Consider the following 19,588-nt stretch of genomic DNA (forward strand, 5'->3'; position numbering starts at 1 on the left):
GGGTTTCAGGCGCATCGGTTTGGCTGAGCAACCCTCACAAACACACGCACGGATTCTACATTATAGAACGACCCCCTTGCATTCATGGACGAACGCTTGGTTCACAGCACCGACGTCATCGCATCATATCCCCTCACCGGTCATGGGCTTTTTATCTCTAGAAATATGAGAATATTTTCATCTCGCCTTGATACAACTCGAGCTATCTTTTCATCACGGAATCCCACAAGCATTGCTTTGTGACATGGTTCACCCTTCCCAGATGAAATCACTCCACGACTTGTAAGCTTGGAACAGGTGTATCTCGTCACGGTCAAACGGGCAAGATGTGAAAAGCGAGCCGAAAATGCAGTCACCTAGCTACCTAGTACTTATCTAGCCTCGTCCACATTTGCTTCTTTTACATTCGCAGCAACTCACATTCCTCAGCCAACCCAGCCAGGTTATGAAAACTAAAGCACCACTTTGCGCCATGAAACCTTGTTACATGAAATTTTGAAACACCTGACACCATCCTCTAGCCCACGACACCAAACTTTCGCATTTTGCGGAGTCGCGAAACTGCTGAGTATCAACAACAGGGGGCCCCTACGACTTCTCTACTGCCTTCTCGAGCTGAGCCGACGTCACCTCCTTAGCTGGTGCGCTCGGAGCCGGCGCTACGGCTGCCGAATTAACTGCACTTGCCGGCCTGAGTGGGAGAGCAGTGGGGGTGGGCCCGGGGCCAGAGGAGGTGGCGGCGGCAGCCTTCTGCGCCTCCTTCTTGAGGCGCTTCTTCTCCTTTTCCTTCTCTTTTGCGGCCTTCTTGGCGGCAGCCTTCTCCGCCTCGATCGCCTTCTGCTTCCGCAGCTCCTCTCCTCCGAAAGCCTCACGCCACTCCTCCAACTTTGACGCGGGAATCACCGAAAATGGCCTCTCAGGCTCTCCGATGGGCTTGCCCGCCTCAAGCATGTCTGCGTTCCAGACGTCAGGGATGATGAAGGACGAATCCAGAACCGTCTCCCCCGCAGAGACTGCACCTATCTGCCTCATGATTGACCGCGCTGTTCCAGGCAGATAAGGGGATATCAGGCTTGCTAGGAGATGGAGGTGCTCGAGAGCGAGAGCGATGAGGCCATTGGCAAGATCAAGGTTCTCATCCACAAGTTGGTTGCCTAGCTTGTGATCTTGCAGCAGTTTATTTCCCAGGGCCGACACACTGTTGAGAATCCGATCAGCATCATTGGTCTCTAGCAGTGGGGGGTTCGGCTTATGCGCACCTTAGGGCCGTGGCAAGACCTGCTCTCAGCTTGGTCCCCTTGACATTGGCGATGTACTCCTGGAGCAGCTTGTTCACCTCCGCTTTGTGCTGCTCAAAGGTCTCCACCGTGGATTTGGACTGCGGCGGGATCACAGCGCCCATCTTGGCATGACAGAACTTGACAACTCTCTGAACCAAGTTGCCTAGGTTCTTGAGGAGGTCGTTATTATTGCCGTCAATAAACTCCCTGGAGGACATATATGTAATTAGCAGGCCGAGAGAGTCACAGGTGAGTCCAATTCATGTGCTGACATACTCCCACTTGAACTCGGCATCGCTGCTCTCGGGACGTCGCGACAGCAGATAATACCGCCAGACATCAGGATCGATACCAGTGTCCCGTGCGGTGTTTCCAAAAACGCCAACCCCCTTGGACTTGCTGAACTTGCCACCCTCGTAGTTGAGGTATTCCGAGGTGGACAGGTGGTTGACTTTGGTCCAGTTGTCTTTGGTACCGAGTTGGGAGGCCGGGAATATGATGGTGTGGAATCTGGGAAACAGTGAGAATCAGCCCATTCGAGAATTGTCACAAGATATATGCTGTGGCTTGGAAGTGTGAGTGCTTACGGGACATTGTCCTTCCCCATGAACTGGAACAACGTCACTTCATCAGGGTTCTTCCACCACTTCTCCCAGTTCTTTCCAGCGAGGTTGCCAGCGTCGGTATATGTTTTGGTGATGGAAGGGTAACCAACTAGATTGGCAACTCCCTGTTAGCGGGTGACTTTTGAGGCAGGGGATCGCCAAAGAGGATTGGGTACTCACTGCAAGCATCAAACCAGACGTAAAACACCTTGCAAGCATACTCTTCGTCGGACAGGCCATCGAGGCCCTTGGGGACTACGGTGGTGGGGTTGTCAGTCAGCAAGCCACTCTATTGGACATCCAGCGTTTAAATCAACATCAAAGGCCCCAAGGAAGCACATACTTGGCACTCCCCACCGAAGGTCCCGGCTGATCCCACGGGGCTTGAGCCCCTTGTCGATCCACGATCTGGTGATGGCAACGCAGTTGGAGCTCCATCCCCCCTCAACCTTGGCTAGCCATGGCAAAATCTCGTTCTGAAGCTCGTCAAGGCGGATGAAGAGATGTCTCGTCCTGCGCTTTTCTGGGGTCGAGCCGTCGACTTTGCATCGGGGGTTCAGAAGCCAGCCTGTAGCTTTAGCGTCATCGGGGGCAGAGCCATCCTTGTCCGGTTCCATAGGGTCAAGGAGGTTTCCACAGCTGTCGCACTGATAGAGGCCAACGCGGTTAGAAGCTGGAGGTGTCCGTTGACACTAAGGCCGACTCGTCTAACGAGCTGAATGAGCATACCTGGTCGCCACGGGCACCCGTGTAGTGGCAGATACTGCACTCGCCCTCGACAAAGCGGTCGGCAAGAAAGGTGTTGTGGGCAGGGACGGCGCAAAAGGCCTGGGTGGTCTCCTGCTGCTCAATGAAGCCATTGTTCCACAGCTTGGTGAAGATGTCCTGGACAATCAGGGTGTGCTCGTCCGTGGGAGTGCGACCAAAGACGTCGAACTCGATTCTGAACCAGTCGTAGATGTCCTTGTGAATGGCGTGATACTTGGCGCAAAGCGTGGCCGGGTCTACGCCCTCCTCGAGCGCCTTCGTCTCGGTTGCGGTGCCGTACTCGTCAGAGCCGCAGACGTAGAGCGTCTGCAGGCCTCGTGCGCGGCAGAAGCGCGCAAACACGTCGGCGGACTTTCAAGAGGCGTGTCCTCGTAAGCAGGGCAGTTCATGGGCGGGGTGCCGGAATGTGACGGGTGAATGAGCAAGGTGACATACGAGCACACTACCAATGATGTTGCCCAGGTGAGGCACGTTGTTGACATAGGGCAACGCGCTGGTGACCAGGATGTTCTCCTTGCCCGGCAGCGGGAGGATGGGCTCGCCTTTGGTAGCCATGGCTACTCTGCGCTTGGATATGCCCCTCTAGTGCGTTTTGCTCGCGGTGTTTGGTGTTTGCTCCTCTCGCGTGCAGTCTGCCGTACCAGTTGTGCCTGGTGCCACGCGCTCTGCGGTCAAAGACTTGGAATTTGGTATCTAACCGTTGTACCTCGAGTTCTTTACAGTGAGTCAAATCACGAGACTTCAATTGAGGGGCACAGCTCCCATTGAGTTTGGTCTGGCGCACGGATGCACTGGCACGAGGAGGGGCATATCCGACCCGAAGAAAGGGTTCAGTCAGGGGGTGGGTCTAGGTCTTCGTTCCAGCCATCCTGAGCTTTCTGGCCAATCGCCCACATCGCGAGTGGGTTTTGAGGGAAAGCGGAGTTGACGTCATGCAGCCGCCTTCTCAAAGAGGCAGCAGCGCATCGCCGCCGCCTTCTTCCTCTGGTGGTTTAGCTGTGGCTACTACGCATGCGTGACAAGATGTTCTTGCATCATGACTTTAGCGGGAGACTCCAAAGACAGAATTTAACCTAGCAGCGAGGCAGCCCACTCGAGGTGGGCGAACACCTCAAACAAGGTGGAAGCTTAAAAAATTCTCCAATTACCCATTTTTTCTCCCACCTTGTCTGAGGTCTCCGCCCACCTTGGCTGAGCTGTCCCCTCGCAACCAGCACCCACCACACCCACACCCACATGGTCACAACAGGGATTCGCTCAACCTCTCCCCGCGGCTTCTTCTTTTTTCCTGCTCCCTTCCGCCCCTCTCACGGCTTGTTTCTTTCTCTGTCTCAGCTGAGCCGCCGGAATATCTGACGTAGGAGGCTGCCCAGCCGGCTGTAGTCACGACATTGTCTCATATTGTTTCCATACAGACTCGACATCCACGATTATCCGCCAATTCGCCCCCGGCACCAGGCTTGTTCCCTGCTCAACCCATACATACAAGCACCACTCGACCCAAATCAGAAAGCTCGTCGATTGTCTGTATATTTGTCCTGTTCATCAATCCGAAGAGATTCAACCCTCATACAGACGAAAAGCCCCTTTGAACTACACTACTTTCTGTTCGCGATGGCAGCACCCACGAGTCCAGTGTCGCGGCAGCCGACAGCGCTCAGCGATGCCAACGACGAAGCTGTTCCGGAGACGGATCCCTCCGGCGTAAGTTCCTCCCACCCTTGGTTTTTTTTTTTTTTATCATCCATCTCCCAACACAGCACCTCAAACTGACGCTGATGTGACTTTTAGACCGCCACCCTCCTGGCCGAAAGGCTGCAATCGTGGAAACATGCTGTCGGCTACCTGGAGGAGTTCATGACGGCAGTTGAGAAAGTGCATAAGGCGCAGGCTAGAGAATACGAGAAAATCCTCAAGGTTTGTTGACCTCTTCCAACTTGAATTGGTCTAGTGGCGGTTTACTGACGATATCCGGACCCTGCGCGATAGACCATCCACAAGCCCCTGAAAGAGGGCCATCATTTTGACCAGAGCCTCGGCGGCGTGGCCGGCTTTTTCGAGAATATGCGAGTCAACACCGAGGCCATGGTCAACAGCAACATCGAGACGGAGCACTCTATTAAGGGAACAGTGCTACCCATCCTCGAGAGGCTGCACAAGGAGATCAAACACAAGTCCAAGGAGCTGTCTCAGGGCGCCCAGAAGAGCGCCAAGGAGGTCGAGAAGGCGCGCAACATCACACAGAAGCACATCGAGCTACTAGGCCAGCAGACGGCCGGGTTCGAGTCCACGGGTGGCAAGTTGGATCCCGCACACGACCCGTTCGTCATTCACCGCGGCGTCATGCACCGGCTTAACAAGCAGGTTATGGAGGAGAATAACCACCGAAACGACCTCATCGCGGTCCAGAACAACTTCCTGGCCTTCGAGACACACGTTGTGCAGGTCATGCAGCAGGCCATGGAGGTCTTCAACCAGTTCGCTGGCGGCCAAGCGGAGAAGATGGGGGCTCTCTATGCTGATATGCTTGGCGCTTGCCAACGTATCCCGCCTGAATTCGAGTGGAAGGGCTTTGTGGCCCGCAACCAGGACCGTCTGGTCAATCCTAATGACGACCCACGCTCTGTCGATAGCGTCACATTCGCCAATCAGGACCACAGCAGCACCCAGCCCCTGATCGAAGGGTCGCTGGAGCGCAAGTCGCGCAACAAGCTCTCATGGGGTCACCAGACGGGTTACTACGTCGTGACTCCGTCCAAGTTCCTGCACGAGTTCAAGGAGTCAGACTTCTTGCGCAAGGACCCCGTGCCCGAGCTGAGCATATACCTGCCCGATGCTGTCATTGGTACGCCTAATGGAGACAAGTTCAACATCAAGGGCAAAGACCAAGCCAAGGGTTTCAGCAGCAGGCTTGTGGGGAACGCCGAACTGTCTTTCAAGGCCCACAGCGCTGCCGATGCCGAGAAGTGGTTTGAGGTGATCAAGAACGTAGCTGGGGCTACAGGGGTAAAGCGTGTTAACACCGAAGTGGGCGCCGCTGCGTCGCCTAGCGCTCAAGTTGATGGTACTTCGGGGGCTACACCGCAACTCGCCCCGCTAGCTACCGACCAGAAGGCTCAGGAAGCCGGCGTGACCAGAACCGAGCCAGTGACGAGCCCGTCAGTCATCTCGCCAAGCTCGGCCAAGGACACGTCGAACTCTACGTCCCCTGAAACCGCCGTGTCTCCGACTACACCGGCCACTGCTTCTGCGGGCGCTGAAAAGCCACTGGTAACGGATCAGGCAAAGCCGGCCAAGGCTTGATCGTTGCAGCCATCATGACAAGTCCCCAGCGAACCGTGAGGCTTGCGGCCTGGAACGGCAGCCAGTAGCCACTGAAGAATCAAGGCTCCCGGAGCACGCATCACGACGAGTGATGTGGCAGATCGTCACCGGAGAAGTGAGGCGGGCTGGCATAAGTTGGGTGCGGCGTTCGCGCACAGATTTATCAAGTACTCATGGTGGGCCGGTGACCTCGATGGCCCGGCGCTCTCAGGCCCGTCCTATGCAGGCGCCTTCGCCCGAGCATGTCTTTTATTTCCTACTGCCTGCAATCCGATTCGCTTCTCAACTAGCATCCGTCCTAGTTCTAGCTTGTTTGATCATACCACCGTCATTGCTACTACCCGCGCCCTCCAATCTTGATCCATTAGGTGACTGTGCCACTGTATGCAAGTTGCCGTGAGTATAACCCACATGGCCACCCACCCACCCGCCCAGCCAGAGGCACACACACACCTACACACCCTTCCACGCCTGGATACATGAGAGAAAGGGCCAGACACCGTGTCTCGTTGGGCCCCATCGGGTAGTAACGCTTGAGAATGCCAGCACACAGTGGCTATATAATCTGACCGGTGCACCTCGGGCGTCGGCGAGACCCATCCTACACAAATGCTGATATCGCTGAATCGTCACCGTCATACATGTTCCGGGCACTGATGGGAGCAGGGCCAGCTCTCGGACGTGGCCGAGATAACGTCCCAGAGCGGATCGGAATCGTCGGAGGAGATATGCTGCCAGGTGGCAGGCCACACCAGAAGTACGCCCAGAAACCAGCCCGACTTTCCTACCCGCGATCCGTTCCAATCAATACTGCCCACTTTCATCAAGTCGAGGACTCGAGGGCTCGAGGGCTTTTCATTCATAAAATATGATTACCGGCTCGGCGCCGCCGAGGAATTTTCGACGCAATGTCCCAGGGGGACCAGCAATAACAGCACATTCGCTCAGGATGACACGCTGTCTTTTGAGGCTCATGTTTGATTACCGCAGGCTTTTTTTTGCTCTCTTTTTACGCCAAAGCCAGTACTCTCGAAACAACGTGGACAAGACCAGTATATGGGATTCACAACACCAATGCTGATGCTGTTTCTTCTTCCTTTGGTTCCTCGGCTTTCGACCAAAGCAAAACCACCAAGGTGAGGTTGCTGAGCTGACAGATGGTATAGTGCTACCCAACCGGGGGATCGGGCTCGTTGCCAAGGCTACGAACCTACCAACCCAGGTACCCAGGGAAGGCGGCCGATGGGCGATGGAAGGGGCTCCGGGAACTTCCCGCGGGAGTTCCTCGAGTATACTGCCGTGAACCCACGATGGGAGGGCCAGATGGGAGCATGCCGCAGCAGTGGAAGGTCACACCCCACTCGCTAGTCGAGCGTGAAGTTTGTGAGCCAATCGGTGTGCCTGACTTGTCTCTTTGGCTGGCGGGATGCGTCCGGGGTACATGTTAGTACATGTGCTGACTGCCCAGACCTCAGCCTTACCATTTGCGTCGCACGAAATGCGAACCACCAGGCAATGGACACACCACCCAAGGCCTGCACCCGGCCGCGTTGCCTCTTTTCGGCGGACCTCTTTCCTTCGACACGCTGCCGCTCTGCATTGGTCGAGGGCCGTACGCGGGAGCAGGGGGCTTGCATTCGCCCGATTTCTTCGATAGCACAGCCCCCCAGGGCAGGCTGCCTTGCCGGTACCCCCCTCGTTCCCTCCCCAAAATCCCGCCTGTCCTTTCCCGCACGCGCCAGCCGATATGCTGTCTAATGCCCGGGGCAACAAAGGAAATGCGCTCGGGTTGCAGCGTCAAGCGATACCCTCTCCTCCTGATGGTAGATCGCAGTCGGGGTCTTTTGGCTGCGCCGCCGTTGACAAGGGTCACGAGCCCCATTTTATCCGCCGCCCCGGTGCCGGCTTGGGAAGTGAAGCGGTTCGCGGGAGCACGGAGCCTCGTCACCTGCGCCGATCCCTTCTGTCCCTAGCGTGAAACAAATCCCCAATGGCTTCCGAGTATAGATGCCCCCACCTAGAGCCCATTGGTAGCCTTACCAAGATCGAGTCTCCGGGAAAGATATTCGCTGAGGCATAGCCAGTTCGCCCAACCTTCGCGGGGCAGGTTCCCCGGCAGCCAGAAGTCAGGCCTACGAGGTAATGTAAAGAACCGGGCGTTTTCACCTCATACCACCCCTCCTTGCCGGCATTCTCCTCTAGATCCCTGGAGACTGCTGCCAGGCGACCTTTCACCTCCTCCACGAAGGGCCCCTCCCCGCCCGCTTGCCTCTGCCACGTTATAAACCCGAGCCTCAGCCCTTGCATCTCTTCTCTTACCCTATGGCTCGGCCCGTAACCTCCTTTCACCCGTCTTGCCTTGGATCGATACGGCTCTAGTCCCCACGACGTGACCATGACGAAGACGTGGGATAAGCACAAGCCTGCCATTGTCGCCCTATATAAGGCGGAAAACCGACCCCTGCATGAAGTGCAGGCGATAATGCGGGAGAGATTCAACTTTGAGGCATCGTGAGTTTGACCATCCGTTGTTGCAGGATCCTCATCAGATCCTTTCCTCCTTCGCATTCCTCGCAGGTCTCCATCCCTCATCAGTATAACTCGTACCTTCACAAACACCATCGTGGACACTAACCTCGTCTTAGAATTCGTGCGTATCGGACCCGGTTCGGTAAATGGGGCCTGCACAAATACAATGCCAGACGCCGGCACTCTGTAGCCACTTATTTGGCGCAGCCTCGTCCGGAGAAGACATCGCCTTCCCCTCCATCCCCGGACTTGCCGAGATCCATCTCCCGGACGAACGTGCTAAGAAACATGTCCATGCCAACTCTCTCAACCATCCCCCCGGCGAGCCCGTACATCCGATGTCCCAATTACCTCTCACCCGACAGCTCCGGGCTTCCGAGGTAGGCCCAGAGAAGAACATGAGGCTGTGGAAGTTCCCGTCGGGGCGAGACCATAGCTGACACAAAGTACATCTAGCCCTCCTATCAAATTTGAGGATCCATGCCGCCCTGCGCTAAGCGACCTCAACGACGACCCATGCAGCAACTACAAGACCGCGTACGGGAGTGACTCTGGCCTATACTACGTCGGGGGGAGCTTACAGAGCAGCTACTCGCCCCGAAGTGCAGCGTTCCCTTCGCCTCACCTCAGCTATAGTGACGCAAACATAGCTCTGCTCAACGCTATACGGCACGACAACGAAACCATGCTCTGCCAGGTACTAGACAGCTACTCGCAGTCTTCCACATACGTCGCCCTCACCGACCCCGCCGCCAACGGAGACACAGCTTTGCACTTTGCAGTCAGCCACCGATCCTCGGCCGTGCTGCCCCGGCTCCTGCTTGCGCCAGGCATTGCCAACATGCCAGACCTCGACGGCAATATCCCCCTACATTGCCTCTTTAGGGAGCCCGGGTGGTGGCGGGAGGAAAAGCTGCTCGCGACGGCCCAGGAGCTCATGTGCAAGACCGACGTCAATATCCGGAACAGCCTGGGAGAGTCGCCATTCGACATTGCGTTTGCCCAACTCCGGCCCCTGGGGCTGCAGGGCCCGCCGGAACGCACTGTCCCCAGCGCCGGGCTCGGCGTCATCATGGCGACCATAGTCGACCGCCTGGTCGGCTCCAAGACCGCGTACGGCAGCGTGCAGCCGGACGGCTGGCAGCGGGCCACCGAGTGCCTATGCGCGCTCCTCGAGGCCGGCGCGCACCCGGACTCGCCCCTGGGCGACACGCCCGTGTTATCGTGCCTCCTCAACCGCCCGGCGACGGAGACGGAGGCGTTCGGCCGCCTGTACGACTTCACCCGCCGGCTCGCCGGGCTGGCCGACGCGGCCGCGCCCGACGCCCAGGGGCTGACGGCGCTCGACTACGCCATATCCGCCCGCCCGCACGAGGTGATACTCACCCGGCAGCGGCAGGTCATCCGCGCACTGACTGAGCGGCGGCACGGCGTCCGCCGCGCCGGCAGCAGCAGCAGCAGCACCGACCCGTCCTCGCTCGTGGCCTTTGTGGCGCAGTGGGGCGCGGACGAGGGGTTCCTGGAGCTGTCGATGCGGCTCGTGGCGGCGCGGGCGGACACCAGCGCCCTCGTCCCCGCGCCATTTCGCGAGACCTTCCCTGCGGAGCTGAGGTTCCTGGTCTCGATCAGCCAGGGCGGCGATGGCGGCGACGAGCGGACAAGCCGCGACCACTACGGCCGCCCTCGGCTGGATAGTTTGCAATGCCAGGTCGCGCCGGGCGTGCCGTTGGGCGCGGCGATTTGGATCTTGGCCTGTGATCTGGACTCTTGGGAAACAGCCAAAGAATGTAGGTCCTTCTCCTCGTATTCCCTCCCCCAATCCCTCTTGGTATTGTTGTGCCTTTTTCCCGGATTTGGTTTTTGGAATCTTGGAAACCCCCTCCCCACGCCTCGTGGTTCACATATGCCACTTTTTGGTCACATCCACACGTCGGCCACACGTCTTTTTGGGAATCTATTTGCTCTGGTCGAGATATCCTTGAAGCCCTTCCATCCCGCTGGCAACCCTTTGGGATACGCCACATTCCAATATGATGATATGTTCGATAAACATGCCCTCTGCCCTCTGCCCCAGCCTTGGAATGTGTTCCCAACCGACACAGTCGGAAATGATTTTGGAATAGCACAAAAGGCCCCCTTCTGACTTTGGGTCCCATATCCCCTGCGGCATCTAGATCTGTGGGCGCTCGAACAACTCATGCCCAAGCCGCCGTGCCCGACGCGGCGCCTCCACGACGAGGCCCTGAGGCTTCTGTCAGCGAAGTTCCTCGACGGCTGGGCGAGGCTGCTGAGGGCCGCGGCAGCGTCGCTCCGCTACGCGCCGCCGGACCCGAGCGCGAGGCAGGCCGCAGACGCGTACCTAGCCGTCCTGGACCTCTGCGCCGCCAGGGGCGAGCACGCGAGATCCGATAAGCGCCACTACGACCTCGTCGCCGAGCTGCCGGCCTTCTTCTCGCCCGCGGCCGCGGACGGACGTCGCTCGGGCTACGCGAGGACTTGAGATTGGCATGCCTATCGCCAGCGAAAACGATGAATCCTTTTACACGCTTCTTCTTTGTTTATCCATTTCGATCCGTTCATTCTCTGCCTTTTATTATTACTTGCGTATCTTACCGTGTTTTCCTTCTTTTTTTCATTCGTTCATCCTTTTCTACCTCTTGCAACGCCGGCCATGCGAACGATGTGATGACGGAAACTCATGTAACGACAACAGGATATCGACGACAGCTCTCTTTGATGGGAAACAGGACGGACACTCGCGTGTAACTTTCAGGGCGTTCCTTTCTCGGCTCGTGGAGTACGGCGCAGCGCTCTGGATTCGTGGAATATCAAGGTTTATGACGACCAGGTGGAGGACTGGGTTGCAATAATAACGCTGAATGGTCTTGTATCATGTTTCTCCTCCTTTTTGTATTTCCTTTTGCTTCTTATTCGTGAACTTGTCTTTATTGCCTATTCATGTATCCTTTGTTTCTCATACAATAGTTAGGGCCCTACTCTGGCTCCAGGACGCCTCGCAGACGTGATTCTGCTGTGGCCATTTTCAACAAGTTATAGCTATTCTCCTGCAACCCTCTTTCAATTTGAGAGACACATGCATTGTGTCGAGGGGAATTCCCATCAAAGCAATCCAGCTTCGAGGCCGGTGCCCTGGCTTCTACAGAGCGCACTACACAGACGGTCTTATCATACAGATAGGCGGTACCCCCCATTTCAGCTTAGCTGGCGTCAGGACTCTTCCTGGCGCCAAAGAAGTAGTTTCCGACCTTCTCGGACCCCGGGACGGCCTTCCAGCCCAGGCCCGGGACGTATACGACGCCCTGGCAGCGCGAGAAGCTGCCGAGGCCGGCCCAGCCCTCAGCGGCGGGGCGCGAGTCGAACCAGCGCCGCAGCTCGTGGGCGTCGAGGTACTTGTCCCAGTTGTGGGTGCCCCTGGGCACGATGCCGAGCACGCGCTCAGCGGCGACGATGGTGACAGCCCACGAGGCCCAGGTGCGGGCCATGGTGCTGAGCACGAGCCAGCCGCCCGGGCGGACCAGGGCGCCGCAGCGCTCGAGGAAGGCCGAAGGGTTCTCCACGTGCTCGACCACCTCGAACGTCGTCACCACGTCGAACCTGCCGTCGCTCGCCGCCGATGCCGACTGGTCGCCCCCGCCGCCGCCGCCGACGTCCAGCGCCTCGACCGGGGAGTGCAGGTACGTGAGCTTGCGCTGGACGGCCGGGGTCTCGCGGGTCAGGTGCTTGCGGGCGACGGCGATGACCTCGGCCGAGGCGTCGAGGGCGGTGACGGAGGCGACGGACGGCAGGCGGGCGGCCGACTCGGCGAAGATGCCGCCGCCGCAGCCGACGTCGAGGTACCTCAGGCCGCCGGCGCGGGCAGCAGGCGGCGGCGGCGGCGGCGGCGGCGGCTCCGAGGCGTGACAGTCGTGGATGAAGTCGTGGCGCAGCGGGTTCATCAGGTGCAGCAGCCGCGAGGGGCCCTGCTTGTCCCACCAGGTCGAGGCCAGTGCGTCAAAGTGCGATATCTCGGACTGGTTGACGGTGCTGAAATGTTGGGGGGCGTTGCCGCTGCCACATGAGCCGGCCTCGGTTGAATAGGGGTGTGGGCATGGCCGCGGTAGTGGTGATAGCAATGACGAGGGAGCCGGCGGCGCGGGGCCTCTCCCATGGTGTGGCTGGCTGCCACAGGCGGAACTAGGCCGAGCGCGCGGAGCTGCCAAACTGAGAAGCCGCGCGGCAGCATGGCCGACTCTAGGGGTGGACGTCATTTTTACAGACCCACTTTCTGGGCCGCTGTAAACTTTTGACTGCCCTTTTTTTTTCTATTTCGGCATCCTTTTCCTTTGGTGAGTTGGCCTTGTCAGACAACAGGATAGAGTATCGTTCGAGTGTGAAGTGAGCGAGCAAGAGACCACAGTTACGGGAATACTCTGTGCCCACAAGCAGTGATGATATTGAAAGAGAAGGGGCGTGAGGGCATTGCCCAATCGAAAATTGACGGGAGGAGTCTAAACTGTGGGGTGCAACTGGTTCCGTTACGCGGACCGGACTCGGAGCTCATGTTCACATTTCCGACATTCACAAGATCTCAGGACTGTTCAACCAGGAGCCAGGGTCTACAGGGTCCACAGCGAAGAAAAACCAACTAGGCTGGCGGGGTATTCATGTGCTGAAGTGCGCATGCATGGAACTCATCTTTGCGCGGCTGCAGGGCGCGTTTGTCAGCGGCAGTCAGCTAGTGGATACTCGCTTTCATAATCCATCCTAAACCGGTGATGAGATGCCTGCCTCCAGCACTGGACTCTTGAGTGTGCATATACTATGTAAAACGCCACACGCAGACACTTCCGCATCACGAAAGGATCAGCAGCACCTTCACGTTTACTCCAATGCTCCGGCTCCAGATCCTGACTTGCTTGTGATATCAATTGCTCCCCGATTCGCCGACATCCCGTCGAGTCGCCATCTCAGTTAGCTCTAGCCCCATAGGCTTCGGTCTGCTTCTGCCAAAAGCGACCCCTGAAGACCAGTCATTGCATCGGACTCGCCGACAGCGCTCTTAGGATTGTGTTGGCAGCAAGGGAGAAAAACCGTACAATTACCTCACTACAGCCGAGCCACCCAGGTAGTACCTTTCTGGATACACCACGTCAAGCACCCATTTCCAAAAACAAGTGGCCAGCTCGCCGTCCTCAATCTCGAACCAATCGGCCCAAACCCCGAGCCGAGGGCCCCGAGTCACACCATAAGCCGGTGCTGAGTTTAAGCCGAGGCGCCTGCAAAATCCCCAATTCGGTAAGTCGCAGCACGCGCAACCGCGGGCCGCCGGCCAGTCAAGAGATTTCGGCCAGGGCGGGAGTCTAAAAGGTTGAGCAGCAAGCAGCAGCAGCAGCAGCAGCATCAAATATTTGCATCACAGCAAAGCCTGCCATCCAGACCAAGATGCCGTCAACAGAAATTTCAAGGTCCAAATTCGACTCGATCCCAGATGTGATCGAGGCCTACAGTGAGCAGGAACCCAAATCCCCCATCAAAAAAAAAAGAAGAGAAAACTCGCTCACCAAAACGTACGTGCACAGGGAACGGCGAGTTCGTCGTGGTGCTCGACGACCCGTCGCGCGAGAACGAGGCGGACCTGACAATAGCCGCCGAGGACGTGACGGCGGAGCAGATGGCCTTTTTGGTGCGGCACTCGTCCGGGCTCGTGTGCGCGCCCATCCTCCCGGGCCGGACCGAGCAGCTGTCGCTGCCGCAGATGGTGGAGCGCACCGAGGACGTGCGCGGGACCGCCTACACCATCTCGGTCGACGCGCGCGACCCCTCGGTCGCCACGGGCATCAGCGCCCAGGACCGCGCCCTGGCCTGCCGCCTGCTCGCCGACCCGGCCTCGACCGCCGCCAGCTTCCGCCGCCCGGGCCACGTGTTCCCGCTCCGCGCCGACGAGGGCGGCGTCCGCGCCCGCAGGGGCCACACCGAGGCCGCCATCGACCTCTGCCGCCTCGCCGGCAAGCGGCCCGCCGCCGTCATCAGTGAGCTCGTCGACGACGGCGCGGAGGTCGCCGGACGCGCCCTGCGCGAGGCCCCCGGCATGCTGCGCGGCGAGGCCTGCGTGGACTTTGCGCGCAGGTGGGGGCTCCGCGTCTGCACCATCGAGGACATGATCGCCTACCTGAACAAGACCGAGGGGACCGTCACCACCAATGGCTCGTCCTAGGCTGGTGCTTTGTGCTTTTTGCCTCTTTTTTTTCTTTCCTTGGATATCACACATCCGTCACTCTCCCTTGCCTCCTATACATCCAACTTCCCCTTCCTGCGATTCTCTGTGGGCTTCTAGAATGGGAAAACCAACTGGCCGGCGTTTCCACAACACAACCAAAAGAAAAGAAAGCAGCAACAATAGGGCCGATATGTGAGAGTCAGATAGGCCATGCCGCAAGGCTTGCATGGAGCGTGAAATATCGGGTTAGCCTGGAGACATACTATATTTTTCCTTTTGCTTCCTTGCGACCTTGAAACGCCATCTCCCATCAGTTTGTCTTCTTTTATACAGATCCCTGGGCAATTGCCACCAGAGGGATCTGCCCGCACATATCACAGGATCTATATCCTCTGCTAAACTTTGCCAATTGCAGTATGTTCCTCTTCTTTTGTATAAACTGACCTCTGTCTTCCACCCCGCGACGTGACCCTGCTGTGAGTGGTGATGCTGCTGGGTGGGGCTTTCGCACTTATCTTATCAACGAACCTTGTCGCAAAATTTCTGGCGGGAGAAACAAAATATTGCGCCGTCCTGCAAAAAATGCCCCCCCACAGGACCTGATTGATGCGACCGGACGCCCGCCATCGCCGCCCCCCCAGTCACCAACTTACCTACCCACCTACGTCTACAACCACCTAAAACGAGTGTAGCTACGGGGTAGATCTCCCGGCTCGCAAACATGGCGTCAAGTTCGAGCGCACAGCCTCCGTCCCCAGGTACGGGCCTACCTACCAAACACCTTCCTTGCTAATACCCCATGGCGCGCATCTGACCAACCACCCGCCCCCACCACCAACAGAGGCGTGCCAGAACGCGTTCGAGCGCGGCGTCGCCATGTCGCTGCACCTGTGGGACGACATGTCCTTCGCGGTGCAGAACAACATGGGCGGCGGCGACTCGGCCGACAAGCGCGACTGGGCCGCCGGCGCCGTGGCCGAGCTGTTCCCCGCCATCCCCGACGTCGTCAAGTTCCACGAGGCAACCAAGTCGTCGCCGGCAGCCGCGGCCGCGGCCGCGGCAAAGGCGAGGTCGCCCTTCCCCGCGCCCGAGGACCTCGTTCAGGACGTCGAGGAGCGGCTGCTCGACATCATGCTCGAGGAGTTCGAGACGGCCGTGCAGGACGACACGGCCTTTGACGTGGCCGAGCGCATCGTCGGCCTCTGGGCCCAGTGCTGCCGCGGCCGGCTCGCCGACGTCGACGCCCTGACCGAGAGGTGGCAGGCCCGCAAGGGCAAGTCCGTCTCGGCCATGTTCAAGCAGGGAGAGGACCAGGACCAGGACACCGACTGGGACGACACCGACGACGATGGCGAGGACGGTGGCGATGACGACGACGACGACGAGGCCCCCGCCCTCGTCGCTGAGAAGCGCGAAAAGACCCTGCCCGAGGTCGACGAGGACGGCTTCACAAAGGTTACGCGCAAGAAGAAATAAGCCGGGACACGAGAGAGAAAGAGAACAAAAAGCGAATAAACGAAGAAAAAGAATATTCAGGCCAACCAAACTCGAGCTTAGATTGCGACAGGGCGTCTTGGTAGCATGGGCAACCATTTGTATACGGCGGCAGCACCAACATATTATACCCAATCCGTGCAAGCAGTGAGTGCGTGGACGGACATGACGGACGAGAAGAAGCTCCAGAATAACCCCCCGGAAGGGGGTGACGAGAAAAGAAGCCATTGTTCACTGAATGTTCCAAACCGAAAGCTTCGACCAACCGACATCCACCCCCACCAAACGAGACCCGCTCGCCAACGGTGAAGCAAGGGGCTGATGCTTCTTGCCGTGCCTCTTGCTGGCTGCGAAAGTGAGAAGCATCGTTCTAAGAGTGCATGCACAACATTAGACCCGGCTGCTCCCACTGTACGGCTCACTCCCAGTCCTCCTCGTCACTATCTTCACCCTTCTTGTCATTTGGGCTGTTGGGCGCCTGGCTAGGTACGCCTGATGTCGCACCCACAACGTCATAGCTAGCCTCGCTGTCGGCCTGCGATTTGACATCAAGCTCATTGGACTTGCGGTGCTCGGTAGGAGTCTTGAGGGAAGATCGCACAGCAGGCTTCGTCGGCTGTGACGGCGATTGGATCGTCGTCGAGGAGTCGGTCGATCCAGGCCGCTCCTGTGTCGCCGCTGCGGGTACTGCCGATCCTGAGGCTGCTGACTTGGTCTCCGTTGCTGCTGGCTTAGACGGAGCAGCCGAAGTAGTGGTCTCGTCGTCCGAGTCGTCTTCACTAGAATCCTCCTCGTCATCATCCTCGGAGTCCTCATCCCATCCAACCTCTTCCTCAGCAGATGCAGCTGTAATGCGCCGTGAGCTGTTAGCTTCAAGTTCAATAACAAAAAAAGATAGCCCAGCACTTCTGCTGCCCATGGGTGCATGTGGGCCAACTTGCCCTTTAGCAGGTCCCTGCGCCTCGCCTCGGCCGTCTCGATGCTGTGTCTGAGGAAGTAGTAGCGCTTCCAGAAGTCCGGGTAAGGGATCTGGTCAGGCACCAATTTCTCCATCGTGGTCCTCAGCTCCGGGTACTTGGTCAGGTCCGCCGCGATGTCGGTAGTTTTTTTGTCGATGTCGAAGGAGGAAGACCAGGCAGCGTATTCCTCGCTGGCCGGGTCCTTGGAGAAGCTCTCGGGGTTGGTATGGATGACGTGCAGCTGGGCGTCGAAGCGAGACGTGTGGATCACGCGCTTGCCCTGCGCATCCTTGCTCTCAAAAAGGACGCCGTCTGCCGAGGCCCCGCCCCGTGCGCTTCCGCTCGCCGCCTCACCGCCTGGGCCGGCGATACTGATGGACTCGCGGAGGAAGTCGCGGATATTGGTGCCGAACTTGAGCAGGGCCTCGTCGGCGGCGTCCTCGGCTTTCTGTATGTCCTTTAGCCGCTGAGCGGCGGCGACTTTGAGCCTCGACAGAACATTCTCCGACTCCTTGAGAGCTTCGTCGGTCGTCAGCTCTCTCGTGCCGGCTTCGGCGGTCGTATCGGTGCCCTTGGAGCCGGCGGCGGCAGACGAAGAACCCTCGGTAGGTGGTGCTTCGGCGCCCCCAACCAGCGAGAGCCCCCGGGTCCGGCTGATGACGGCGTCGCGAAGGCTCGAGAATCCCGTGGTGGCGTCCTGGCCAACGTGTTGGGCCTCGCGATAGACGTTCCCGCCCTGTCAGTCGGCACCGGGCGGTGAGCAAAGTGCAAAGCGCGGACCATCTCCTGAGGAGGATCAAGGTCCCCATATTGGAAGGAGGGCGCGGCCTATTGACGAGCATCATACCTGCTTCGCGACGGTGCCGATGAAACCACCGATCCTGGCACCCCAGGGGCTGGATGAGAAAGCGCGGTAGGCATCCTGGACCTCTGCGCTGAGGGTGGGCTCCTCATCTTCGGGCTTCTTCTCGCCCGAGGCCCAGGGAGTGGTCTCGTTTTCCTTGGAAACGGACTTTTCGAGAATTTGATCGTAGGCCAGGTCCATGATGCCGATTCGATAGGGGGGGGCTGGCTGGTGATTCGGTGGTTGGGCGGTTGTGGTGTGAGGAGGTGCGGTGGTCCAGTGACAGGTGACGGCGGAACGAGAACCGATTCAGCGCTCGGACGGTTGCAGCCGTCGGCGGGGTCGCGGCAACGAGCGGACGGCCCCAAAGCTCCAGGTCACGGCTGTTCCGAATGAGCTCCGAGTGGACGGTCAGCGTGGGTGTTTGTGCCGGCAGAAAGCTGCTGCCCAAGTCGGCGAATGCAATCCGGGAAGGCTGACCGATTGGCTGCAGTGGGATTGATGTTGGCGCGCTGGCTGTTCGACGGGCGGCCACACACGGGAGCCGCTGCGTGCTGAGGTCATGTCTGTCGAGCAACAAACGCCGCCAAATGCGGGGCAAGCTGCCCCGTGCGTGCTCTCCATATCCACACTTTGGAAGTGCCTGCTGGTGCTGGTGCTTCGCTTCCTTGCATCTCACCGGCAGGCACCTGCTGAGAAAAGAGTGGAATTCTAGGTGAAGCCCTCACTATCTTTCTCACACCCGATGATCCCCTTCATTGGAGACCTAGGTTCCCAACCACGTGCCAGCAAATTAGGGGTGCATCAATATCAAACCTGACCGTTCGGGCTTGCAGCTCTACAAGAGACTTCGATCTCTCGAAACGGACCATGATTACTCCGTCCCGTCTCGGTGCTGCCAACATCCGGGGCACCGGAAATCCAGGCGCGATCCATCCGGCACAATTCTAGGTTGCAACCATGCAACTCGGTCGGCTCTCGGTCTCTTGGCTCGGCTTCGATCCACAGAACACACTGCCGGACAGCCACCAGGGCCAGTGAGATGCCGTAACGGTTGGCACCAAAAGCCGGTGCCATGATATGCCGTGACTCAAACGGGAAACCAATCGATGGATACCATATCCTAGCCATGATTGATGTGTACCTGACGGGCTTATCCTGGTGGGCGACCACCTGCCCTCATCTCAGTGTGTATTTTGATGTACCGTAAACATTCTCCTGTCAGCCCGACCAAGCATAGTGGCATAGCAGGTACATGAGGGGTTTAGGGTCCCTAAACCCGGGGAGGAATAAGCCCACGAACAACGATCAAAAGACCCTTCGGACATAATGCTCGGACCTAGGCGCTCTTGTGGGTGGGCCGACAAAGAGGATCGGATCGGCACAGGCGACAGCGTAGTGCTGCATTGCGCCCACCCGACTGGCGGCGGTGACTCTAATATGTGGTCCATCTCGCACTTGGTGCTGACTGTGCACCATGGCAGTGATGATAATAAAAAAGAAAACGGGGACAAGGATCTTGTGAGGTGCGAGGGCAGGGAGATAAGAGGACAAATAAAATAAAACGA

The 19,588-nt window shown here is 58.3% G+C and overlaps 8 protein-coding genes across 8 annotated transcripts; 4 read left to right on the forward strand and 4 right to left on the reverse strand.

Annotated features, from left to right (window-relative positions):
• Positions 1–308: 308 nt before the first annotated feature.
• GGTG_00848 (methionyl-tRNA synthetase) lies at positions 309–3,454 on the reverse strand. Its single transcript, XM_009218600.1, has 8 exons — positions 3,089–3,454; positions 2,615–3,004; positions 2,229–2,532; positions 2,066–2,140; positions 1,868–1,994; positions 1,557–1,790; positions 1,260–1,487; positions 309–1,198 (listed from the first exon to the last, which is right to left on the reverse strand). The coding sequence occupies exons 1-8, from the start codon at positions 3,206–3,208 to the stop codon at positions 589–591; spliced, it is 2,088 nt and encodes a 695-aa protein (XP_009216864.1). The 5' UTR covers positions 3,209–3,454; the 3' UTR covers positions 309–588.
• A 207-nt stretch (positions 3,455–3,661) lies between these two features.
• GGTG_00849 (PH domain-containing protein) lies at positions 3,662–6,356 on the forward strand. Its single transcript, XM_009218601.1, has 3 exons — positions 3,662–4,357; positions 4,445–4,570; positions 4,643–6,356. Exons 1-3 carry the CDS (start codon positions 4,268–4,270, stop codon positions 5,954–5,956), a joined length of 1,530 nt encoding a protein of 509 aa, XP_009216865.1. The 5' UTR covers positions 3,662–4,267; the 3' UTR covers positions 5,957–6,356.
• A 68-nt stretch (positions 6,357–6,424) lies between these two features.
• Positions 6,425–11,675, forward strand: GGTG_00850 (hypothetical protein). Its single transcript, XM_009218602.1, has 5 exons — positions 6,425–7,372; positions 7,453–8,488; positions 8,623–8,886; positions 8,963–10,293; positions 10,681–11,675. Exons 2-5 carry the CDS (start codon positions 8,373–8,375, stop codon positions 11,004–11,006), a joined length of 2,037 nt encoding a protein of 678 aa, XP_009216866.1. The 5' UTR covers positions 6,425–7,372; positions 7,453–8,372; the 3' UTR covers positions 11,007–11,675.
• GGTG_00851 (hexaprenyldihydroxybenzoate methyltransferase) lies at positions 11,411–13,127 on the reverse strand. Its single transcript, XM_009218603.1, has one exon. It carries the CDS (start codon positions 12,772–12,774, stop codon positions 11,725–11,727), a length of 1,050 nt encoding a protein of 349 aa, XP_009216867.1. The 5' UTR covers positions 12,775–13,127; the 3' UTR covers positions 11,411–11,724.
• Positions 13,128–13,303: 176 nt separating this feature from the next.
• On the forward strand, positions 13,304–15,245 carry GGTG_00852 (3,4-dihydroxy-2-butanone 4-phosphate synthase). Its single transcript, XM_009218604.1, has 2 exons — positions 13,304–14,012; positions 14,086–15,245. The coding sequence occupies exons 1-2, from the start codon at positions 13,949–13,951 to the stop codon at positions 14,718–14,720; spliced, it is 699 nt and encodes a 232-aa protein (XP_009216868.1). The 5' UTR covers positions 13,304–13,948; the 3' UTR covers positions 14,721–15,245.
• GGTG_00853 (hypothetical protein) lies at positions 14,743–18,828 on the reverse strand. Its single transcript, XM_009218605.1, has 3 exons — positions 18,024–18,828; positions 17,159–17,912; positions 14,743–17,063 (listed from the first exon to the last, which is right to left on the reverse strand). Exons 1-3 carry the CDS (start codon positions 18,219–18,221, stop codon positions 16,636–16,638), a joined length of 1,380 nt encoding a protein of 459 aa, XP_009216869.1. The 5' UTR covers positions 18,222–18,828; the 3' UTR covers positions 14,743–16,635.
• On the forward strand, positions 15,337–17,214 carry GGTG_00854 (hypothetical protein). The gene is made up of 2 exons (XM_009218606.1): positions 15,337–15,481; positions 15,565–17,214. The coding sequence occupies exons 1-2, from the start codon at positions 15,445–15,447 to the stop codon at positions 16,197–16,199; spliced, it is 672 nt and encodes a 223-aa protein (XP_009216870.1). The 5' UTR covers positions 15,337–15,444; the 3' UTR covers positions 16,200–17,214.
• Positions 18,829–18,830: 2 nt separating the features above from the next.
• Positions 18,831–19,151, reverse strand: GGTG_00855 (hypothetical protein; the record flags this gene model as incomplete). The annotated part of the gene is made up of 1 exon (XM_009218607.1): positions 18,831–19,151. The coding sequence occupies one exon, from the start codon at positions 19,149–19,151 to the stop codon at positions 18,831–18,833; it is 321 nt and encodes a 106-aa protein (XP_009216871.1).
• Between the last annotated feature and the right edge of the window lie 437 nt (positions 19,152–19,588).

Source organism: Gaeumannomyces tritici (genome assembly GCF_000145635.1).
Source record: "Gaeumannomyces tritici R3-111a-1 unplaced genomic scaffold supercont2.1, whole genome shotgun sequence".
Lineage (NCBI taxonomy): Eukaryota > Fungi > Ascomycota > Sordariomycetes > Magnaporthales > Magnaporthaceae > Gaeumannomyces > Gaeumannomyces tritici.